This window comes from Cylas formicarius, unplaced genomic scaffold (assembly GCF_029955315.1).
Source record: "Cylas formicarius isolate icCylForm1 unplaced genomic scaffold, icCylForm1.1 PGA_scaffold_9__14_contigs__length_23061073, whole genome shotgun sequence".
NCBI classification, from domain to species: Eukaryota; Metazoa; Arthropoda; class Insecta; order Coleoptera; family Brentidae; genus Cylas; species Cylas formicarius.
In genome coordinates, this window is record NW_026844365.1 from 7081652 (window position 1) to 7097937 (window position 16286).

Here is a 16286-nt window from a genome sequence, read left to right on the forward strand (position 1 = left end):
CGGTCTGATTTTAACATGTAACACAGTTAGTAGCCTAAATATTTTCTAATACCTGTTTATCGTGTTTGTCTATTAAAATTTTTATTTTGTCAGTTTTTTATTGTTTGTGTTCTTTGTTTTGTATTTTATATTTGATGTTTTTATGTTATCAATATTTCTTTTTTGTCATTTGTTTTTCCCAAGTCCAAAAATTATATAATTCACGCATGTCCAAGTTAATCACTACAACGAGTACCATGATGCGGACGCCTTCTAAAGCGACCTGACGGCATAACGGGCCCATCTGGTGGCTTGGACGCGCGCGAGGGCGCCCCCCTTTAATACCACTACCAATACTAATACCATGATGCGGAAAGATACTATCAGATATGTTTTGGAACTTCAACTTCAACTTCAAAACTTAAAAAAGTTATATTGACAATTTTTTTTTTGGGCAAGTTGAAAATTTGGTTGCAAAAATTGAACAATAAAGAAAAATAGACACAGAGTTAATAAACCGTAAACCAAACAACAATTTATAAATTGAACTGAGGTGGCTTTTACTTGATGAAAATCCATTTAACAAAATAAATAAGAACTAAAAGTTCAGATTTTCACGAAATTATATATTATGACATGGCAATTGTTTTTTTTGACATTTGATAAAGACACGGTGTTGTCGAAACAATTGTCATGTCATAATATATAATTTCGTGAAAATCTGAACTTTTAGTTCGTATTTATTTTGAACACTTTATAAAATAAAAATTATAAACATATCACAATTTTATTAATTTTCTTAATGAGCGTTAACGAACGAAGCCATGAAAATAGTAATTTTTATTTTTCCCAAGCGTGAGAGGAGTGTAGTGAGTGACTGAGTCAGTGTAGTGTATGGTGTAAATTGAGTTTATTTTTTTGATTAATAAACAAAATACAGTTACTGTATATTTTGATGGTGGTAGTCAGTTTGTTTTCAAAGTTAGACAAAATAATTATTAATTATTTAAATTATTTTTTATGATCAGGTAATTCTATTAATGTATAAATACGTTACATATACTTAATTGTAGACATTGTACGGTGAAGAAATATGCTCCCAACGAATAAGACTAATATTGTCTTCCGATGAATCAGTTCAATGGAAGAAAACAACATGAAATTAAGAAAAAGGACAAGACATTGACGTGATTACGGGGAAAATATAAGAAAATGAAGAGAAAAAGTGAAGAAGAATATGAAACAAAAGAGTCTAAGCATGAGTGGTAAAGTATTTGAAAATAAAGATTGCCTTTGTTCCAAAAAACGTATAAATGGATTCGGATATGAAGACAGGAAAGCTAATGTAAGATGCATATATTTTTTAAGCTACCCGCTACCCTATAAAACTTTGTACGTACTATGCAATAAGCAACCACTTGAGAGCCAGATGTGTTCTTAAAACGGCATTTCTCTCCCCTCGCTCTGTCAAAATATCGATTAGTAGAAGGGGGTCATTTATAATAAACATTGTTTTGGGGCGCAGTAACATTTTAAGTTATGTTTTCGGCATTTCTCAGTTAACCGTGCGTTCGAGTAATTGCGAAAACTTAAAGGTGACTGTTCTTATGAGTACAGTAGTTGAATTTAATGATGGTTGCGCTTTATTGACGAAAATACCATAGTACCAAATGATTTATTGATCGGTTTCATTTTTAATTTATAAAATATACCCAAGGAATTCGGTTAAATATTAGTGTGTTCTCTCTTTGAACTATTCTAAAGTTGTTACTCTGTTGATGAAAGTCGGGGCTTCTGTCGCGTACCGCTGTCCTTCAGAATATTATGGCCCGACTTGTTTATTGCACTGTCACATGTTGCTGCCCTTCAGTGCCGGTGTGGTTACTTGCGACAGGATACTTCACGTGTCTCTGCCCTTAGTATCCATTGCAGACAAATTTTTTTCTTGGCCTACCTTGATGCGGCTCTGGCTGTGTGACTCTGGCACAATTTCGCAATACTTGACGGCACTCGAGATTTACTAGTCCCGATCACAGCGGAGTATGACACCGGAGGTAAAGTCTGTTCATAGATATAAGAAAGTGACTAACTGATACGAATTAAGGAAAGACCCGGGCAAGGTGTAAGAATGAAATATGGCCGAACAGGTCCGTACTTTGCTTATAATTTAATTATTTGGGTTTTTGTTAGGAAAGATACTAAACAATATTTATTTATTTACGTATGTATGTATTTATGTTTAAATCTAAAATAAAATTACAAATTATTTTTATTACCTACTTAAATTACTTAAAATTATTCACATAATATATCAGTATCACTATAGCTACCATCCCTTGTTCTAATTATTTGTTCTATATTATTTGCAATATGGATAAAAGATTGCTCTCCTTTTCCTATATGTTTAACAGAATTTGCCCAACTTTGTGGAGGGATGTTAAAAACTTCGGTTTCTATAAGTTTGAGGACATTAGAGTTAACACGAGGAAAACCATTGTTACGACGAATGGCAGATTTCAGTTGGTGCCAAACATGTTCAATAGGATTAAATATACAGTGGTAAGGTGGTATGGTAAAACCATATGCCCTAGATTTTTTGCATAATTATCACAGACGAATTTCTTTTGTAGGTTCAAGCTTTGTAGAACCTCAATTAATTGCTTTTTGGTATAATCTTCGTGAAAATAAATGTCGTTATTATACATGTAGTTTTGAATTGTTGCTTTTGTGTCACATGAAGAAGGGGTTTTAGTCAACTGTCTACTGTGATAACTTGCATTGTCCATTATAATGACGCTATTAGGAGGAACGTTTGGAACTAGTTTTTTTTTAAACCAATTTTCAAATAAATCAGCGGTGGTGTCTTCATGGTAATCCAGAGAAGAATCTTTAATATTTTTCGCAGGCAGAGAAAGTCCTTTTGCAATCCAACCGTCTTTAGAGCCAGCATGCACAATAGTTATTCTTTTACCTGTTTTTGATGGCGCGTTTGTTTTACATTTATCAGTTGAGTCAACCCAACCGTTTTCCGAGGTATCGTAAGTGTGGAACCAGGTTTCACCCAAGTTAATAATTGGCCTTTGTTGTTCTCTGTAAATCCTAATTTTTACTAGATATTCCAGTCGCCATTTCCGAATTCTAAAAGATTCTATTAAAACTTGCCTCTTGTCAATTTTTTTAAATCTAAAACCCATGTGTTGAATACACTTTCAAGCCTCCTAATTAAGATATCTAATGTAGGCACGCTTTGTTCCTCGTATAACTGGTAAATTTGACGCTCTTATATATCTTGATCATTTTCATCTACACTGGGATGGGATGGGATTATTCACAATTTTCCATACAGTTGATGTTGGAATTTCCGTCAATATGGCCGCGTCTTCTAAAGATGCTTGCTTGCTGGCATCACGTTCAATGAGTGAAATAAACATTGTTTATAACTTCCTTAGTCTCAATAGTGCGGGAATGTGTTTTAATGAGCGTTAAAGAACAAAACCATGCAAGTGGTAGTTCGTATTTTTTTGAAGCGTGAGAGGAGTTGTAATTACAAAATATTAAGCGAACAATTTTCTAATACATAAACGAAGAGAATGCGAGAAACTCAAAATTAAAAAAATTATAATTGGCCAAAATCTAGCAGAAATAATTTTGAATATTTCAACTTGTGAAGGTAACTTTTTATTAATCTGAAGAAGGACAGGGCAGCTGGAGGACATTCCTAAATCCCGAACCTCTTGCAGAATTAACGACTTCCCAATTCTCAATACGCGACGTGGATACCAGGGTTTCGAGCAGATCTTCTACTAATTTGATATAAATATTGGGTAGCGGCGGGTTTAAGCGAATTCCCTGTTTGGAAATCTCTTCCTCGAATATGCTGATTTCGCAATCAGTTTGAATATGCCACGGATCTAATGGCGACTGGAATGGAACGTCACAAATGACTATAAATATGTCGACCGAAGTGCCCTATGAAACATGTGGGCTGTTGCTTTTCTTTTCTTTTCGTAAGATATCCCACTTGAATATTGTCGAATGTGCCAAAATTCTTTTTTTTGTCTTTGAAATAACATCAGGCAGACGCCTGAGCAGTGCATAGTTGGGTGGTTTAGTGTACTTTATCGATGAAAAGAAAGATCTCAGACTTTTCGATACACATTCCGGTATTTTAGTCACGGTTTTGGGAGGGACAGGATGTTTAGGTGATATTAGCTACGGTTTACATTTTTTATAACCAACAAAATCATATTATATGACAAGAAAACTTCACAGAGGCATCACTTGGCGTAGCATAATTTAACATTACAACAAATAATTCAAAATTAAGGGAATAAAAAGCATTTGTGCTGGAAGTACAACATCACCTATCGTTTAAATTTCTCTCTGTTTTTAACAACAAACTATGCCAACTGATGTGCCTTTAGTGCCCAATTATATTTTAAGAAAAATAAAATTGTTCATAGGGATCAGTAGTCTGGCCCTATTTCGAACAGGATCAGCCATAATCGTGCTTTTCTGAGTAGTAAAAGCGTCGATTACATGCTTGGAAACATCCAGAATAGAGACTGTATAGGGGTACACTACCTTATTTCAGAAACTACAGAGGATGGAACCAAAAGTTAAATACAAAAGTTAATCGAGGTATTACTAACCTTTAATTTCTTTTAATTTTGTATATACAGGGTATTTAATTCTTCGTGAAAATACCTATTTTTATAATCTTGTCATATTTAGCAATAAAAATTAAGGCAATTTTGTATAACGTTGTGTATGCCTAATATTTTATTTTATGCTGTTGCCATATGGGTTCAGTTCATGTAAGGTAGTTATGATTTACCATTTCATAATTGACCACAATGTTGCCGATGCGCTTATGAAGACCCAAAGATTATGTAAACACATTATTTATACAGAATAAGACCAAGGATACGCGATAGCGTTGGTGAATATTTTATTAACGAACGATCAATAAAAAATTAATAGATTTCAAAGGATAATAATTATAAACTCGTGAGTCAAGTGCCGTTTTCCGCACTTGTTGCATAATATACTATTGTCTGAATACGAAAATCATATGACCAGTACATATAAATAAAAATATTTGAATTCCGTGTTGGACTTTCCGCGTAACATTTTTTTTATTTGTTTTGTTTTTTGTAAAACTGTTATCGAGGGTTAATCTCCGTGTTAAAAATTGTGACAGTATTTCGCAAATCAGTTTTATTGTTTCTCATGACGATTTTCTTATGACGATGATTTAAAAAGTTTCGTTTTTTTGCGATTTCGACGAAAAGTGAATCTCAAAAAGCTCCGATGAGAAATTATTAGCGAATTTTTTTCTCAATGCTAAAATATTTCTGTCATGTTCCTGGAAATATTATCTTTGCACGCAACAGAAAGAAACAAATCGGAAAGCATTTAGTTTCGGGCGTTACCTTCCGAAAGTAAATATTCTTTTACCATTTATCTTACGAATGCTCAAACATTTTGTGTATATTGAATCCGCATTATAAAGTCTAATTGTAGGGAAATTCAAATAAGCGGGATATCCCTCGAGAATAATTTATCTCCGTTGTCTAGCATTTTGCGAACCGGTTTCCACAAAACGTTTATCAAATAAGTGCGGGTGGTAATTTATCTACGATTACAATTTACTTCTTCAAACAAATGTCTTTGGACCGTTCATTTAACTATCCACAGTATAACGATTATGTTCATTAGTCCTGGATTTTTTTTATCTTGACAAGAATTTATTTTTACGAGAAAATTCAGATAAAGGAAGCCAGGAAAGTGATCCATAATAATAAGTAATCATTGCCATCCTGTTTTGGATTAACGATAATGGTTATGACGAACTCAACAATTTTTGCTAAATTACAATAATTAAGGAAAACAGTATTTCCAATGCTAATTGCTAATCCTTAACTTAGCTACAACATTAATAGCAAGTTTGTTAAGTTATTTCGACTTAACAAAGAGGCCGACAGATATTTGATTGCTGAAACAGAGCACCTATGTAACGAGGACCGAGGACATTCTCTTGATTTATATATTAGTCAAGAAACATCACATAGATAGGAAAATAAACGTTCAACCCTACGTTACAAGATTCAATTTTTCAGCAACACAAATCTATACCTACTTCCTCAGATATGCCGTAGCCTACATGGTTTATATTCTTTTTAAAATGTCATTTTTATCCACATTTATTCCGAACATTTCTTACAATATCAATAATAGTATATTATGCAACAAGTACGGTAAACGGCATTTGACTCACGAGTTTATTGGACACGAGCGGAGCTAGTGTTTAATAAACGAGTGACTTAAAAAATTTACCGATCGTGTCGCATACTTGGAAATATTTCCGAAAACATAGGAAATAGGAAGAAGTTATTTATTTTTTTGATTATCTCAAAATAGCGAAAATCCCAGACAATAATGCAAAAAATCAACAGATAAGAAAAGAAAACTCCTAAAGATGGATGGATTATTATTTACCAAGCAAAATAAACTTTTATGGGATATCAACTACACATTTGTTCAACTGATTTTATTTGTCAAGAGTTTTAAGCTTGCATCTAATGTCAGTCTTCAATAAGAAGATCTGGAGGCCACTCGCATCGAGTTGTCTAAAGAATTCAACAATCTGCCAAAATTTTGATATGGATTGATAGACTCCCCTAGAAGAACCCCGCATGTGGTTCAGTCTTCTCTGAAAATTGATCAGAGGCCCTGATAGTGGCTGAAGGCATTCTCGCCTAAGTTCTTTGATTGACTGAAATTTTTCAAAAAGCGCTACGAAGAAGTCAGCAGAATGCAGAATGGCTTGAAATCGTTATTTCGGGGGTTGTCAAGATTATTACGCGCACTGCATGGTTTCAGAAAAAACTTATTTTCTCGAAAACGATTTATTATTTTCAAAAAATTATTGAACCAGGACGCGTGGAAAATCCAAGGTAATAACCTCTACTTTGAACAAGATTGTATCATATACAGGGTGTGTCGTTTATGAGTAAAAAATCAAAAATATCCTATATCAGTTTTTGTGGGTAAATTATTGGCGATAAATGAAAAACCGTTAAAGATGGGATAATTTCATTTGAACAGTATCGCAAAGCGTGTCGTGAAAGAGTTTCAGGTTTCGTCAATTATACGGGGCGCGAGATATTTGAAAAAATATCATTTGACAACGCTATTATTTGTGCCAATTTTAATATTAACCGATTTTTGCTGTAACTTTGAAGTTCGACGATATGTGAAGGACGTTTTATACAGGGTCATGCACAATTAAATTACATCGATTTTCTGAGAGTTGCATAGGAGGACGATAGAAAAACAATGCGTCCCTTTACCACACGAAACCGCTAAGCTCTTTTTTGTTTTATAATAAAAAGCTGCTTCGCGCTACGCGCTACGAACTTGTCCCGCCCAGTGACGATTTCTCAAAAGCAATCTTGTGTTATACGTCACTTCGAAAAAAACTTGGCTACTAAACCAATTTTTTTTTGTTTACCTTGATATCTCTAAAAACAAAAAAGGTACAGCCAATTAAAATGTCATCAATATAAATTCAACGCTGGGTACAAAATGCCTAGCTTTCTTTTTGTCAAAAAAATCTCCTTTCTAATGGGCGTTTTTTTTCGAAGTATAGAACTTTAAGTTGGCATTACTGTTCAAGATGGCGACCGATTTAACAGCTGTCAAGTGATTTATTCTCAGTTTGGTTTGGCAATTCGTCATGAATTCATCGAGTAAGGCGTAGATTCGTCGAATGGGCCCAAAGCGAGTTTGCCGTTGTTCCCGATTTTCATAAGCGAATTTTGTTTAGCGATGACGCGCACTTCTGGTTGAATGGCTACGTCAACAATCAAAACTGCCGCATTTGGGGCGAAGCTAATCCTCAAGTGTATGTCGAAACACCGTTACATCCAGAAAAACTGACTGTTTGGTGCGCTTTATGGGCTGGTGGAGTCATTGGTCCGTACCTCTTCAAAAACGATGATGGCCAGAACGTTACAGTCAATGGTGCTCGGTATAGAGCTATGATTATTAACTCTTTCATTCCTGAATTCAATAACCATGATGTCCAGGAGATGAGGTTTCAACAAGACGGCGCAACATGTCACACAGCTCGTGTCACAATCGATTTATTGACAGACACGTTTAGTGACCGCCTAATTTCACGTTTTGGACCTGTGAATTGGCCTCCAAGATCTTGTGATTTAACACCGCTAGACTACTTTCTGTGGGGCTATGTAAAGTCATTGGTCTATGCGGATAAGCCACAAACGCTTGACCATTTGGAAGACAACATTCACCGTGTTATTGCCGATATACGGCCACAAATGTTGGAAAAAGTCATCGAAAATTGGACGTCCAGATTGGACTACATCCGCGAAAGCCGTGGCGGTCATATGCCAGAAATCATATTTAAAATGTAATGCCACAAGATTATCTCTCGGATAAATAAAATTCATGTCAATCGAATAATTCATCGTTGTTTTATTGCAACTTAAAGTTCTATACGTCGAAAAAAAAACACCCCCTTACAAGCATCCTACCGGGACAGCATTAGGCACAATAAGTATACAGTATTCGAGGGTCACTCCGTAGTCAATTTGCATACCTATCGGAAGTTTTTTTACTAAACACCTTTTCGAAATGGAGTTTAAGCAAAGGTAAAAATGTTACGCAGCAATTCTACTCGACTCTTCTAAATAACCACGCAACGTTAATTAACTAGCGGTACTTGCTGAAATATCGCGAACAACGTTACAACATAAATCAATTAAGTGAACAAATTCCAATCAGGTTTTCTACAAGAACCGTTCAAGTTCGAAGCGTGTTGAAATTAAACCGAGTTCAAGGGGAAACAAATTGCCGTTGTTTCGGAATACGAATAAATATTCGATGTTGACAAATGGAGGAGTTTCGTGCACCGGACATAAGGAAACAGTTTAGTCTCCGCCGTGATGAAAGATACTTGTGAAGCGGACAAAAAGAAACCGATCCGTTCGGTTTATATTGTTTTTAGTTGTTCGATCTGAACGCCGACGGACTTTTTATCTTCCTTTTTGTCAATATTTGAAATATTGGACAAAGGATGCAACGGAAAACGAACGGCGAGCGAAATAAGAGAGAAATAGTATTAAACTAGTAATCTATTTTATGTATGAAACGCGTGGCCAGGGGCTCGGTGGTTACAAATGGAAAAGTTTTTTTTTTGAAAATACCCAAGAACAATCCAGTGGGGAAAACGCATATGCAGTGAGATAAGAGCGATGGTTGGTCGCCCTTGATTATAAGCACTGAAAATAATATTTAGAGAAATCTAAAAATGATGATACAGAGAACTGGGAACAAATAGCAAGAAATAGAACGAGAAGAAAGGCAGATGATTATTGCCACTCTATCCATAGAGATATATCTAGGTTCAGGCGTTATCAGTGACTCTTTGGTGTAGCTCATTCGGTTAAACCTTGTCCCGATAACTTTCTTCTTGAATGGTACCGGATTCGTCGTTTTCTTCGGCTCCCCTTACGCTTAGATGCCTCTTAAGCCGGCGGTGGGCCGTCATTATTCTTTTGTACCTTAGCAGCTCTGCTGTAACTTTGTCATACAGCTTTCTTGACCTGTCATGGCTGTTATTCTTCTGGATTGCATAGCTTTTGATTAACTACGAACCTTTTTAATTTTTATTTCGCTTGCACAGTGTTCTAGTACGGTGATCTTTGCTGGGAACATTGATGTTGGCTTGCTTATTCAGATACAAACCAAAAGTTAATACGGAACCAAAATATAACTATTTGAAAGCTGCAAAGAGAGTGTTTGTGGAAGGAATCGCAAACGAAATTAACAGAACAATCGACCCAAACTGCTATCAGTGTCAATTATTTTTGTAAATTAATATTATCATAATGTACTGTTGTGCTTTTTTGTAATACGGGGGTGGTAGAACATCTTTGGATAAAAATAAGTACAAACCACTTAGGTACCAAGGTATATTTAGACAATCTTTCTGGTGATTTTAGGTGGCCGATATCTTCGTTTTTAATGCCCAACAACCATTCTAACTGGTCTATTGATATCAAAAAATAATTAGAAATTTAAAGATATTTTTTAATTTTTTATTTATTAGTTATGAATGATATCACTCAAAAATAAAAAATAGATAGTTTTGAAATTTAGCATTTTCACGTTTTATGCAAACTGAGATATACACAACACGATACAAATCTGAATAGCAACGAATGTAACAATAACCTTCAAAAATCATATGTTATCTATTGGAAATAATGGCAAATTTCAATAGTTTTACTTAAACACAAGTTTGTAACTGAACTGAGTCTTCAAAAATTGGGTTTTATAAGTAATACTTTGATTTCAATTTTTGTCTGACTTTTTGTACCATTTTTAAAAATGATGCCTCATGGTTATCAACCAATCTCAATTTCGTTACTAACCAAAACACACCAAAATTATTTTTTTCTTGAAGTTTCTATAAAGTTCAGTTTGTTGCATTTCATAATGTTCTGTATTTTCGTGGCAAAACGTGTTGGCCAAAACTTTTTGATACTGATGAATAATTGGCGACATTTTCAAAAAGGTCATGTATCAAACAAAAAGGGTTAGGGAATTTCCAAGGGAAAATAAGTAAGATAGTAAGATATGTCCGACAGTTGTCCTGTTTGCTTACTGGAAAATGGAACAGAGAGTGAGCGAGAAATAGAGTGGGGGGGGGAGGGAGAGAGAGAGAGAGAGAGAGAGAGAGAGTCAAGACAATCGAATTTTAAGAAATCGTTTCAGCAATTTCTAATTTATTTTCACAAGTTTTGCGAAAAATAAAAATCCGGTGTCTTGCGGCCTTGGGTCTACTTTCAATTGTTATTTCACTTTATCGTTTTTTAAACAATTAAGCAATTTAACTCACCTACTACTTGCAAATATCCCACTTGGCTTATCATGGGGTTCGTGTTTACTTGGCACATATAATATCCCCTGTCTTCCTTCTGGACGCTGCTCACGTGGAGTAGCCACGTTTTCGCGTTATCGTGCGACACGCTGAACCGCGGCACTCGACTTATCACGTGACGATGTATAGTCAGAATCATTTGTCGATCGATGTGAATCCATGCCACCTGAAACAGCAAATATATGTCTAGTAGTATAGCTGTGACGGTTCTAGGACACTTTTGGCGGGAAACTTTAAATTGGCGCGAATCTTTGGACGTATTCGGTTCTTAATCAAAACGATTGTCACTGCATTCGGAAAACCATATAAAATAATGACAAATTAACCAAATAATAATAACAGGTTATTAAAATGTACGAACACAATAAGCTGATTTACGTGCAGCTTGAACGATTTTGTAAGTTTATAAATTGAAATTTTGAAAATAAAAATATCTATATAATATAGGCAAAACAAATAAAGAAAAACTTCCTGAAAAACTAATTTGACCGAAAATTAAAAAAAACAAACCCCAAATTGTTGGTTTTATTTAACCAGTAATAGTTCAGTATTTTTACAATCTGGTAGTATTAAGTTTATTCCTTTTTTCAGAACTATCATTTTTGTAGCTTTTCAAACAGCAATACAATCTTGTTAACTGTCACTAATTTTAAGGGAACAAGCACGGATATAGATAATGTGTTCGGCTGGATGTTACAATTACAGAAAAATACATACAGAGCGATAAAATAATAAGTGGCAGTTCACTAATTACATCTAAAACCTATCCCAAATCGAAAATTGTTCATAGTATTAATAATAAAAACAAAAAAATAATAAATTGCACTTAAGATTCTCTTTACATGTCTTTAAGAATGTCAGCAAAGTGAATTATGGCCTGGAAATAGGGGATGGACAGTCAATATTATTAACGATTTTATACAGGGGGTCGCAGATAGAAAAGTCCGTTTATCTCATAGACTCATATATTTGGAGTAACAAAAGTTGATGAAATCCCTTGGAGGATAATATCCGTACAACTGAATGTGAGAATAATCAACGCGTTTATTCTGGACACTATCTAAAGTAGAAGTATATTCCTCGTAGTTAGATCAATATTCCAGTTTACTCCCCATAAACGTTACGTGAACAGGTTTAAGGGTAAACACGTTGCGCACATCTCGCCGGTTTCGAACACAGTCGTTATTTTCTTATGTGCTCAATAAAAAGCAGGCAACGGTAAGAGAGTTCACAGGACACAATGAGGAGAGCCTTTCGTGATGTCCAGAAAGATCTTAAGTTAAGTAATTAATTGTTCAATATTTGTGATGATAGCAGTCTATTATATCTTTTAACGTTTCTTTTGTAGTTAATTTAAGGGCTCTTTCCATTCATCTGCTGTAACATGCATTGCGGCATCGTCTACATTTGTTTAGCAAATAATAAATAAAACAACATTAGATTTCTTCTGTATTTCTATAAAACAATAAATTTACGACCCCTAATAATCAAATAGTACAAAAAAAAAAACGCTATGGAAATAATTCTTGCCGTTCCGAACTAGGGACTGACTTGTGTGTTCCGGAACTAAAACTGAACCTGTTCTCTCCTACTCTTTAAAGTTCCTAACTAACCTTACTTTGTTTCCGTTATACTTTCTATGCCAATGTCTCGAAAAATTAACCGCCTACGTACTGTTATAAACTGACTTTAATTACGCGAGACAAGGCTTTGACCGAACAACATAAATATTAGCGGAGTAAAACCTTAAATAGCTATGCAAATTCGGCAATTTTGTTACGTCTTTAGATAAGCTGCGAAATTTATTTAAATCGTGTTGATTTCCTTTTATGTAGCAAATAAAAGATCACAAACACCGCCGAAATCCTTTTAAACACAGGGCCCCTTTTAGATCAATTAAAATTCATTGTAAGCCTTTTATTTGCTCCCGTAAGGCTACGGCGCGCTTTAGGGTTTATTTATTAACTTCGGAGGGATTTTAAGGATTTACGTTACAAGTATCTTAATTGCAGTTTTTTGAGGAAACATTTCTTGCCTTCCTACGAAGAGCAAAGTATAAACGCAAAACGGAGACGCATCAAAATGTAGGTATCAAAAATCCAAAGGGGACTAAAGTATTTTTACTTTTTTTTTCTTACTGGCTTTCCACTATGGTAAAGGTAAAAAAAGTAATATTATAACTATAATGCAACGATTATAATATGGTTGTTGTAGATGTAAGCTGTTAAAATTAATCATTATACATAAAGAGTGGAATCTTTGGTAACTAAGCAGCCATCAATGCATAAATCGAGGCTCATCTGCTTGAGAGAACTGTTGCAGGTATGCAATAATACATTCTTCAACTTTAATTTGACTCTTCGGCTACCCTGATTTTAGCGCAACTCATTAATTGTTACATACATACATGGGTTTCTCATATAAACTTAACCATACTCTATATAATTAACTTCTTCAAAAGTGAATCAACTGATTAATGATACATTACAATCAGGATAATATCTGTGCAGGATTGATGTGGGTTCTAAAACTTACGTCTTCCTGCTTACCTTTTTTCTTGTATTACTTGCCCTGCCATTAAACAATACACATAGACGGCTATATTATAGCTCATACCAAATAAACTTTTAATCACCCATTCACAGCGTTGCCGTTACTTAATAATAATAATAATAATAATAATAATAATAATAATAATAATAATAATAGTAATAATAATAGTAATAATAATAAGAATAATAATAACAATAATAATAATAATAATAATAATAAGAAGAAGAAAAGGCTTTGTTGCAAGGAATACAAACGGCGAAGTTAGAAGAGAATCTTAATTAATATTAACGTATTTAATCAATTACTAAAGAGGAGCACAGAAGATGGATGAGTTACAAGCGATCTTACACTAAATGAACTTATATAGCAACAGCAGATTATTGTGTGACTGACCATTGTTTAAAAGGAAATACTTCAAAAATAAAAAATATTAGGCATATACTACCTTATACAAAATTGCTTTAATTTTTAATGCCTAATGTGACAAAATTTTAAAAATAGGTCGTTTCCATTAAAAAAAAGGTTTTTGGCAGTTTTTCAATTTTATTTGAAATCTTATTTTTCACGTACCCTGTATTAATATGAATCGAAATTTCCATGCAATGCGTTATTCGAGTCCATTGTCTACAATCTAAATTGAAATTGGCAGATATTTTACGTCATTCTTCGCATATAAGATTGAAAATGTCAAAAATGGTTAGGCTTAGGTATAAGACATACACAAAATAAGTTTAGAATTTTGTATATAATTCAAAAAACAATTTATTAATTAAAATTTTAAAAATTTAATATTCGCTCAATAAAAATTAACTGCCCTGTATATACAAAATTAAAATAAATTAAAGGTTTGTAATACCCCAAATACCTTTTGTATATAACTTTTGGCTCCATCCCGTATAGTTTCTGAGATAAGATAAACGGCCCCCTATATCTATATACAAGCTCGGTAGGAATGGTACTGTAGTATGCCGCTCCAAAAATACACCTAGTGGAGCCACCTCTCAGTCAGGCCAGAAACTTTTATCCCCACCCTCGTAAATCGCCTTCCCTATCGAAATATTGTTAGAAGTTCCTCGCACCGACTGTGAAGCTGCTTTGTAGACTTGGCACCACAGGTCCTTCTTAAGAAATAACTTTTCGACTAAAAAGTAATTTATAATGTTAAGCTTAAAACAGTGACAAATGCATCTAAACCAATCAACCAATAAAGTGAATTGAATTGAATTGAGAAGCTACCCCCCCCCCCCATCGAAATTGAACAACATGAATTTTTTATCCGTGGAACCGTTTTTTATGACATTGCAAACAATAGGTTAGGATGTGGCGTAGATGTATGGCAAACATTTTGATTAACAGGGCTCTATCCGAGTATTTTTTTTTGATTTTATGCATACGCGTTGCTGCCTCGCAAAAAGTATGAACGATCGCAGCTATAGCGAGGCAATATTTACAGGACATCCGATTGAAAAATACAATAAAACGGAAAAAATCCAGTTTCACCATTTTCGTTACCATCTCTGTCTGACCGGTTTAAAAAATTGGGAAAGCAGAACTTTAATGCTAAACTTTCTAGCGTTAGGTTGGTTCTGCGTGATGTTCCTCGTCAAGTTTCTAGTTCTTTTCCTTCCTGTTTCTATCTCTGTTTTGGACAGTCTTCCAGATTAAATCCTACGAGATCCGCAAGAAAATCATTGGCGATGTTTTCTTCTGCTGACGGCTGACCGTTGAACCTTACTTTTTCTACTTCTGAATAAGGGCTGTTTTTTAACTGACATACAAAAATTTTAAAAAATGAAATTGAACTTTGAACCATATTGAACTAACGGTACACAATCTAACTAGATACAAATCATTTAAATTATACAGCTATCTAAGCTATGACGTAGCTTGCCGATAGCTGAAATATAAATAAACTATAGATACTAAGTGTTCATAAGTATCCTTAGTTACATACAAATTCAAATTCTTCAATTCAATTTTCTTTAAGGCTTAAAAATAGTGAAAACAAACTTGAAGTAAATATCTACTAAATATCTAATTAAATTTTACTCAATGTTAGGATTAACAACATATAGAAAACAAATTTTGTGTATAATAAAATTCCATATTTTTATAAAATTTATTTTTGTTTCTAAGTTCAATTCAAGTAATAGCGGGAGTTGCTTAACTGTTTTAATTAATTTTCTTGGCATGAGTTCTCGGAGTTGCTAGAATTTAAAAATCGTTTTTTTAAATGTTGTTAACAATGTAGTTAAGGTAAAAGTCAAATTTTAAATTTGACCCCATGTGAACACCTAGACATTTACAAGTTCTCTGGCATTTGATTACCGGCTGGCAGTGATGACAGATATGAATTTCAAGCTGAGGTAACTCTATTCTATAAGAGTAGTTAAAAGAAAAAGGAATATAAAACGTTTATCATTTCTTAATGTTAAGCGATTTTGGTCCATCCATAACCTAACAATACATCAAATATTGTTCCGACAACCCATGAAGTTCTTTCCGCTTTGGTTAATATAACAATGTCATCAGCAAAGCAAATACATATTCAGGTGGACTAAAAATAGCACAGGGTCTATTTTTTAAATAAGATTTTATTAAATCACACGCTGTTACTTCAAACGGTTAACACTGTCAAAATACATGTTTGAAAATTCTAAATTTTTTATACCACTCGTGCCCTTACGTCAGATCTATAGCTAAAATGCGTCGGGGAAAGTGTTTCACTCCAGAGCCTCGATTTGAAACATTTTTTAAAAAATTTATTTGGTGTAATGGC

At 34.0% G+C, this 16286-nt stretch overlaps 1 protein-coding gene across 2 annotated transcripts in view; it reads right to left on the reverse strand.

Annotated features, from left to right (window-relative positions):
* LOC132707098 (lachesin) overlaps window positions 1-16286 on the reverse strand; it is a 325155-nt gene that overhangs the window by 139194 nt on the left and 169675 nt on the right. For both annotated transcript variants that reach the window (XM_060678778.1, XM_060678777.1), the window contains exon 3: window positions 10913-11120. In XM_060678778.1, coding sequence (XP_060534761.1) covers window positions 10913-11120 — 208 coding nt within the window. The remainder of the gene's footprint in view (window positions 1-10912; window positions 11121-16286) is intronic.